Source organism: Callospermophilus lateralis, unplaced genomic scaffold, assembly GCF_048772815.1.
Source record: "Callospermophilus lateralis isolate mCalLat2 unplaced genomic scaffold, mCalLat2.hap1 Scaffold_408, whole genome shotgun sequence".
Classification (NCBI taxonomy): Eukaryota; Metazoa; Chordata; class Mammalia; order Rodentia; family Sciuridae; genus Callospermophilus; species Callospermophilus lateralis.
In genome coordinates this window covers 765,944-775,376 of record NW_027514360.1, presented here as the reverse complement: position 1 = coordinate 775,376, position 9,433 = coordinate 765,944, and the positions used below count along the sequence as shown (strand labels likewise).

Genomic DNA, 9,433 nt, shown 5'->3' with positions numbered 1-9,433 from the left:
ATACATGTTCTTAAAGCATTTCCACAGGAAATGTCCATAATTATGACATTCTAAATCATTTAGCAATTGTATATGCTACATTAACTAAAACAAAGGTATTCCTTATTGCACATTTTAAAGTTGGAAGGATACTCTAATTTAAGTGGGGGATATTTAGGAGGAAAATATTTTGGCTCCAAATGTATACTGCGCCAAGGCAGCTTTATTCTAAAAACATAAACCATTTAAAATAAACTTTTATATTTTGAAGCCAATAATCCTTCAACACAATGAATATTTCATAGTCCACTTTCTGACTAAATGTCAGAGGTTAATTTTATGGGCCCTGTTTTAAGGCCTATGAACAGCCCTCACTACTCTGAGAATCGGGTGTAGGTGGAGGTTTATCTTTAAAGCCTGAAGACATTAAGTCTTTTGCAGAAGGTGGTGGCCCATAGTCTTGGGGACCATGAGTTGGAGGTGGTAATGGGGCACCAGGAATGAAGTACTCTCTTGGGTCAAATGAGCCTAAAGGTCTAAATGGTGCAGGTCCTGGAAAAAAATCACGAGGGTCAAAAGGCAAATCCCGTTGTCCAGGTGGAACACCTGGTGCATATTCTCTGAAGCCTATTGGTGGATGCATACCAGGACCTGGAAAATAAAAAGGAAGTTATGTAAATACCCAGAAATTTCTGAACTTGGGTGATTTCAAGTATGTTAATATAATCTTTAATTTCTCCCAAGCCTAGAACATCAACTGGTGAACATCCTGACTTGCCAGATGAGGCAAACTGAAATGGAACAAGTTTAGGTTATAGCCTGGCCAACCAGCCATGAAGCAACATATTAAGGATTTAAACATGGCTCTACCTAGCTCCAGGCTTATCTTTTTTCTTTCCCTATTATATAATTGCAGAATTATTTCTATCTCACAAGAGCTCCATTTATATTTAGAAGTACTATATTACCATGACAAGATGATAGATTATGAAATAAGAACTTTACTACATCAAAGAAATTTTGATAAAAGGAAATACCACTATTTATTACTGTATCCATTAAAAATTCATGAAATATTTCAGCATGGACTTTACACATGCCATCAGAATCAAGGTGCATGCCCTCCTGGAAAAGGCCTTCCACAGCCACCTAATTAAATCAGCAACATTTATTAGGTCACTGTTAAATCCTCCTCTTTAACACTTCCCTCTGACTTTTCTCAAGGTAAGGAGGGTTTGACTTTTCCTTTTCTATATTCTATAACCTACTGCTTATGCTTCCATTATGGGTGATTACAAACTTTATGCTATAGGATTTTCATATCTGTGACAAAATTTTAAGTTATGCATGTGTCTCATCCACCTTTCCATCTATTGCAATGCATATCATATCAACATATTTTCAACAAACATTTTCAACAAACATCTGCAGAAGTAATATTTCTGGCTTTTCTCTATATAGCCCCTAATCCTTCTCTATGAGATAGCTATTGCCTATCTCAGTATAAGATTATGTAGTGTCCAATATGTCCCAGAAAACTGGAGGAAAAGTTAAAATGTACTCAGCTGTATCCTTTCATTGTTAAGACCTGAGATAGCAACAAACTGTTTTAGCAAGCAATAGAAATGAAAGATGAATGTGATTTATAAGTCAATCACTACTGTTCAGATCATCATACCAAATTGTGGAGGAATTGGCCGAGGCCCAAAAGGCCCACCGAGCTGAAATGGCGGTCCATACCAAAAGGGAGGTGGTGGAGGCCGTCCCATCGGTGATCCCATAGGGGGGCCCATGAAGGGTGCCCCTGAGAAAGGAGGGGACCCTTTCATAGCCATATTAACCTGCAATTTAAGATTTGAAAGCAGTTAAAAGTTTTAAAATTCCTATGTATTAAGACAAAGTACCAACACCGATAAAAGCTAAAACCCAAAACAGGCACCTGTCCAGAGAACACCATCAGTGCAACAAAACTCTACCCACCCCTCCTGTGTATTTCCACTGACAGCTTACAGAAGTTAGAAGGATTCCACAAGAGGGAGCAGTTTGTTACTGATTATATCTGCACAGGAAAGGGAAAGGTAAGAGGACTGGCAGAGGTTATTAACAGAGGTGATTTCTGACCAGTATGTCATGCTGTATTCACTACAACCTATTTCAAAGGGAGTCCCCTCCTCCCCATCACTTCCCTTTCATCACAATAGCTCATTACTTCCATATTAAGAATGAACAGAATAAAATGAAAAATCCATTCTCTACCCATGTAATAATAGCTACTATTCAGAGTATCTTCAGTAAGTCTTTCATATATTATTCAACCTCTGAGATCTTTAAGTAGACTGTCTTGTTTTAAATAAGAGGGAATAAAAGCAAATGGATTATCATCATTTGTTGAAGGCCACACTGCATATTAAAGGATCTCAATCCCAGGTTTGCCTCTAAGCCATGCTTTTTCCACCTCTACTCCTCTCTAACAACAGATCTTTGCTCTCTTTTAAATCTTCTACTACAAAGGGGTTTGGGGGTCTTATCTAAGCTGCCCTTAGATTGCTCCAGAGATGTATATTCCTGGAATATGTATACACTGAAACTTGAGAAGTATTTTCCAACACAATGCTATATACACAAATTAGGAAGACAAGGCTTTAATATTTACTTTCATTTACTGTACACCATTTGAGATATTGATTTATCATTTCCTATGAGTAGTGGGTTTGAAACTAAACAATTTAAAATTTATTTTATTATAGAGCTGCAGAAGACCTACCAGATATAATAGCAACACAGTTACAAGAGAATGCACTTATGTGAACAAATGAGACCATTGCTTGGAACTGGCTCAAGAGGTCATTTCAGATTATCATTGTTGCACTGAAACAGTATTTCACTTTCATAAAATCTGATACCAATCTAATTCAAATAACTCAAAATAGGGTTTGCTCAAATGGAGGAATTCTTAAATAGCATTCTTCCAAACAAAAATAAAAATGATGAATTATATAATTTATAATGAATTTACTTTGCCTTAGAACATTCAACACAAAACACCATATAAAGTTAGAGTGATAACTTTTCACATTCTGTAGTTCATTATAGTTGTACACACTTAAGCCACATTTCCAAGTTAAGGAGAAAAGTAAGCTCAATATTGCATGCAGTTTAAAGCAAACAAGATCAGTGTCATGCTCTGAATATCCTTCCCAGAAATGCACAGAATAAAACCCAATTCAGTTCTCAACCTCTAAGTACTTACTCCAACTGGATGCTCAGTCAAAGAAGTAATGGTAGAAACTGAGGGGGTCTCAGGTTCTTGGGGAACAGTTTGCTTTTTAAAAAACAAATGGGATAGTACAAATAGAACACAAAGAAGGATAAAGCAAAGAGCAAGTACTGTAGGAAAGTTACATGTTCCTGCACGACCACATGATTCACAGTAACTACAGAACTTACCTTGCCCTCATCCGTCACCTTAGCTGGAGAAGAACTTCTGGAGCTGCTCTTCATGTGAGCTGGACCACATCCTGGGTCTGTTAGAGATCAAAGAATGGATTCAGACTTATTCTAACATGAAAAGAATAAAAATCCTGCATCCACAATTACAGATTCTTTGAAATTACTTGGTCTCTTTACCAGAGGCAACGGGTTTCCCAGATGCCTCAGAAGACCATTGAGTACGAGGTAAAGGTCCATCCATTGACCCTTGGGAAAGAAAGATCAGAGCCCTTGTATGTATTTTTCAGAAGAAATAAACCACTGGTGGACAGGTCAGGGTTCAACAATAACTAGAAAGCAACATTAAAAATGGGTTGTCCAGGGGTTGGGGTCGTAGCTCAGTTGTAGAGTGTTTGCCTAGCATGTGTGAGGCACTGGGTTTGATTCTCAGCACCACACCATCTACAATTAAAAATATTTTTTAAAAAAATAGGTTGCCCAATACGAAAATCACAATTTATAAAGAGACTTAAGTAAAATAAAGAACTGCCTTGGGTTGATAGAACAGCAAATTAATATGTACTGGTCCTAAACTTTAAGCTATAGACTTGAAGTATGTGTAGGTTGGCTTTTCTTTAGTCTGTATAACCTGACTTCCAATCTTACCAAGACTACAGTCCTATTTAGAATTGGAAATAAGACTCAGTATTTCATATTGGAAATATGTATGCTACATAAAGTTTAAGGCTACTTTTATAATATTTGGGAAACAAACACCATAGAGATTTAATTTAAAGATAAAGGTTTACACTTCACAGTGTAAAATTTAAAAGGAAAAAACAATACAGGGACCTCCAGGAAAAAAAAAATGTTTCCTATTCTAGAACAGATTTTACAGAAAACATTCACTAAGATAAAGTAAGAAATTATCTTCTATATATTTTACAGGCCCAAATTCTATGTTTTCATTAGAATATTCAAAAGGGAAAAAAAAACCAAAACCTTGAAGCAGTTTACTATAAAGCAACATGTGAATGCTCACCAAATCCATTTCTAGGCATATCTCTTTGATTAAGAGTAGCAGAAGGAGGTCTTCCAGCTGGCTCTGCTGTCAGTGGAGGGGAACATTCTCCACCACTCACGGGGGATGGACCAAAAGAGCCATTATGGCTCAGTGGACCTAAAGACAACAATGCCATGTTACTACTTTAAGGCAGCCTTCTCCCTGATACCAACCCCCACACCTCCTGCTTTAACAAATCATTCAGATTATTTCATAACCATTACACACAGAAATAAAAAGTAATTTACATACATTCTGCACCAAGAAATAAAATAGCTCCTTTTACAAAGTGCCCCCTACCTCTCCGAGGAGGATTTTGTAAATTTGGTCTCCCCGGCATTGGTTTTACAATCACAGGTTCATCTTGCCGCATTGCCGTCTTTTGGGTCATTTCCAGTAGCCTTGAATATTGAGAAAGAATGGGCTGAATTATGAAACAGCAATCATAGATAATATCTAGCATAACCTTAAAACACTATAAAACATACAGTAAGACACAAAAATCACATACTTCTGTCTCAAATTAGCAGATTCCCTTTTCTCTTCAGCTATAGCTCTTTCTGCAGAACAAGCTTTGAGCTATTAAAGAGAAAATATTCAAATTCAGTTGCGGTAGGCTATGCAAAAAATAAAGAAAAGGGGGAAAAAATCTTACCCAATTATCATGAGCTTTCTTCTCATGCATAGCAATCTGAAAAAGACAACACATTAAAAAAATGTTTTTAGGGACTCATTATAATAGCCTATAATTGTCTGTATTAGATATCAAAGAATCCTTCAACTACAGGACAGTATTAATTACTACCTGGTTTTTAAATGAGCGCTCGGTTTTCTGTAATTCTTCTTCCATCTCTTCAATTCTCCGCCTAAGAATTACAACAATTGAATAAAATTTGAAACATTCTGACCATTTTCCCTTTATTCCATCAGCTATACTTTTAAAGACTTTTATCATACATAAGAAAAACATTTCTATAGTTATATGAATCCAGTGTGATCAAAACTAATACTACAGACCACGTGCAATGCCACATGCCAGTAATCCCAATGATTGGGAAGCTGAGGCAGGAGGATCTCAAGTTCGAGGTCAGTCTCAGCAATTAAGTGGGAACCTGTGCAACTGAGACCCTGTCTCAAAGTAAAAAAAAAAAGGTCTAAGGATGTAGCTTAGTAGTAAAGCACCAAAAACAAATAAATAAATAAATAAATAAATAAATAAAAACCTAATACTAATAACTTCTTTATCATTTAATTGCTAGAGATTCTGAATTGATAAATTATAATTTCCATAACTGTTCATCAGTGTGTTCTCAAGTAATTCTGCTAGAAATATCTTCCTCCTTAAAACTTTTTTTCTTTTTTTCAAATTATATCCATAGAAGATTTCCAAGGTCTATCAAATGGCACACTTCTGTGGGTCTTGATATAACACACAGCAAACTGATTTCTTAAAGAATTACTACAACATACAAAACCCCCAGAACTGTTTGCATTGACCAAGTTCCCTATGGTCTTGCCCATTGGGTACAAGTAAATTTTTGTTAACATTTTTCATTTGTTAAGTTGAAATTTATTTTTTCTCCTGTGTGAATTGAATGTGTTCATATCCTCTCGTTATTTATACTTCCATGCTATTTTCTTCTATCTACATAATGTAAAAAAAAAGATTAAAAAGAAAGCTAACACTAATTCATTAGACATTGACACCCTCCTTTAGAAACTGAACTCACTTGTAATTTTTAACTTCCTTTACAGCGGAAACCACCTTTTCATCTGCAGCTGACAGCTGCTGCTCTTTTTCTAGTCTCTCACATTCTTCTTGACTCCGTTTCCTAAAATAAAGCCAGTTATCAAATCAAAAGTTTCTCTTTGTGAATATCACTTCCCACAATTCTATAAAATGCTTAGGCACATAAAATAGGAATTCAAACCTGCAATTTCATAAATCAAACTCTGGCAAATCACTTACATTTTCTAACTTCTCCTCTTAATTCTCTACTTACCAGTAAATAAAATAAATGTGAAAACAACATGTGCCCCAAGGGCAAGTCTCCTGTGTGTAAGATAATAAAAACTCACTTTACTTCAATGTGGAAGATCAGAACTGATCAACCTAACATAATTAAACATATTAGGATAAAGCAGGGGATAATTCTTTTCTCATTTCTGCCATGGGTAGGACACTAAGTATATCTTTGTCATGGAGGAACTCTTTTCTCAATCCAAGACTGGTACCATAATAAAGATATAGTCAGTCAAAAAAAAAATCTTCTAGAATATGTCTTTTAGCTATGCAATTAACCACAGAACATTTTTCACACTTTAGATATCTATTTCAAAAGAATTGTAAATTAAGCAAAAAGACAAATCTGAGTTTTGATAATGTCTATCAACCAGAAAAAGAAGCCAAACTGACCCACTATCAGAGTATTATCTACTGACAAGTTTTAACTCTGATCATGAAACTCAAGATGTTCATCTACTGACACAAAGGTAGCCACATTTAATGATTTAAAAAATACTATTTTCTGCTATCCTTGTACTACTTTAGCCATAGTTCAATTCAAAAGATAATTAACTTGAAACTTAATTTTCCATAAATCAGAAGAACTACAGTAAAAAAGGATTACTGATACAAAATAGAAAAGGGGGATTATATATTCTTATATAGCTTCTCATTTAATTCTTCAGCAAGTATCTTATGAGTGGCTATAATATACTAGTTACCTTGTAAGATGCTAAAGAATAAAAGAGCTCACTGTTTCAGGTATAAATGATGCCTAAAGGAATATAATAATTTTCCCCACTGGCTTAAGAAGGAATATGGAGAAAACTGAATCTTGAAGAAAAGAGAGAATTTTGTTTCCAATTATCAAAGAGTTAGTCTGAGAGCACTAAGAACAATCAAAACATCTTTATAAGAATATAAAATTGTGTTTGAAGGGATCCAAGCTAAAAAGTCAGTGAAGATATATGTATGTGGCCAAGATCCATTAGAAAAAGGAATCTCAGAATTACAAGTAAGGCTGGCACTTTAAGGTACTTTTCTCCTATTGAAGATAACACAAAGATATGAGTCTGAACCAAGCCTTCATTAAATTCCTGGGCTTAGAGGAAAAGAGAGGCTACCAATAAAGGGACCCTTAATAAAAGCCCTAGCCTTTGAGTTTAGATTAGAAAGTACTGCACACTTAAGTGATGAACAGGCAAAAAATCCAAAAGGAACAATACTGAAACATTGAAAAGACAACTCATTTTTGAATTATCTTAATTGCTAAGTTTAAAGTGACAATCTTACTCAAGTAACCTCAACACTTTTCTATAAGAAGATAACTTCCTCTTAGTCCTCAAATTTCATCTATAATTATCACAACAATGTTGGCCAATCAAAACTGACGAGGCACTCCATAAGACAAAATTCTGTGAGAAAAAATCCGACAGAAAAGGAAACCACCTAATGGGGTTAACTGCACATGTTTTAAAATCACTGTGCTTTATATAGTCAAAAAAGTAAAATCAAGATTATGAATTTCAGGGCTGGGAATATAGTTTAGTTGGTAGAGTGCTGCCTTGCATGCACAAGGCTCTGGGTTCAAACACCAGCACCACAAAAGAGGAAAAAAAAATTACGAATTTTGTCAAAGGATTAGAAACTATAAAACCAAGAAATAGTTGGGTGTGGTGACCTACCTACAGTCGAAGATACTCAGGAGGCAGAGGCAGAATTATGAGATTAAAGATAGCTTTGAAAGCAGTAAGACCCTAGTCCCTTATGAGAAAGAGCAAGGAGTCTGGGGAGGTAGCTCAATAGTGGAGCACATGGCTCAAGGTCCTGGGTTTGAGATGTAGTACTGAAATAGGACTGGAGTTGTGGCTCAGTGGTGAAGCATGGGCCCCACATGTGTGGGGCACTGGGATCAGTCCTCAACACCACATAAAATAAATAAAATATTGTGTTGGGCTGGGGATGTGGCTCAAGTGGTAGCGTGCTCGCCTGGCATATGTGCGGCCCGGGTTCAATCCTCAGCACCCCATACAAACAAAGATGTTGTGTCTGCCAAAAACTAAAAAATAAATATTAAAATTCTCTTTCTCTCTCTCTTAAAAAAAAGCCTATAAAAAATAAAATATTGTGTCCATCTACAACTAAAATAATATTTTAAACCCTGAATTTTTTAAAATCCTAAACTCAATGAAAGATTTTAGTAGCAGATTTGGGAAGTACAATAAATCCTAGCGCTTTTAAGACAGGTCAGAAGAAAATATCCAGAAGAAGTAAATCCAGAATCTAGGAGGCAGGGGAAATCAAATTCTAATATGCATTATTATAATCAGAAGAGAGAATGAGGTAAAATCAACATTTAGAAAAAGACTCGAAAATTCAAGAAGTGTTTAATGGTCCCAAGCAACATAACTGCAAGAGGAAAAGTGGGTTGGGTGGGGAAAACTACACCTAGGCACTTCCCAATACAACTGTTAAAAAAACAGAGAAAGGACTACAGAAACTAGGGGAGGGATAAGACCAAACAACAATGATAATGGACTCCTTAAAGAAAAAAATTTAAAACAGATGGTAATTAATTGGATATTTTAAAATTGCTAAAACTAAGTAACAGTCAAAATTCAGTAGCCAAAAGAAAGATCCTTTAAAAATGGAAACTGGTTTTAATGCTAATCATGAAGTTCATGTCAACCTAATACAGATTATAAAGGTAGCAATATTTAGTGGATAAAATACTATTCTCTGTTTATCCTTGTACTACCTTTGATACACTAATCAAATCTATCATTAAAGGACAATGTTCAAATAGAATGAAAATAATTTCAAATAAGAAACCAACAGTGTAGAATGCAGAACTACAGAAACTTTAAATATGTGTATAAATTGAATGAATGTCTTGTGGAGTTCACAGTATATGAAGTACTAACATACAATGCCACAACAGTTATCTGATTCAGGAG

The 9,433-nt window shown here is 35.3% G+C and overlaps 1 protein-coding gene across 1 annotated transcript; it reads right to left on the bottom strand.

The window, feature by feature from the left end:
- Window positions 1-329: 329 nt before the first annotated feature.
- LOC143640641 (transport and Golgi organization protein 1 homolog) lies at window positions 330-4,839 on the bottom strand. The gene is made up of 5 exons (XM_077108294.1): window positions 4,772-4,839; window positions 4,451-4,588; window positions 3,427-3,503; window positions 1,658-1,820; window positions 330-630 (listed from the first exon to the last, which is right to left on the bottom strand). The coding sequence occupies exons 1-5, from the start codon at window positions 4,809-4,811 to the stop codon at window positions 338-340; spliced, it is 711 nt and encodes a 236-aa protein (XP_076964409.1). The 5' UTR covers window positions 4,812-4,839; the 3' UTR covers window positions 330-337.
- Window positions 4,840-9,433: the final 4,594 nt, after the last annotated feature.

What these genes read in the sequence shown, in the direction of transcription:
- LOC143640641 (XM_077108294.1), bottom strand. Translation starts at nt 4,811, where the DNA reads ATGCCGGGGAGACCAAATTTACAAAATCCTCCTCGGAGAG. An exon ending in ACAAAATCCTCCTCGGAGAG is followed by an intron (nt 4,589 to 4,771) that starts GTAGGGGGCACT and finishes TGTTGTCTTTAG; the next exon opens with GTCCACTGAGCCATAATGGC. An exon ending in AGGTGACGGATGAGGGCAAG is followed by an intron (nt 1,821 to 3,426) that starts GTAAGTTCTGTA and finishes CTTAAATTGCAG; the next exon opens with GTTAATATGGCTATGAAAGG.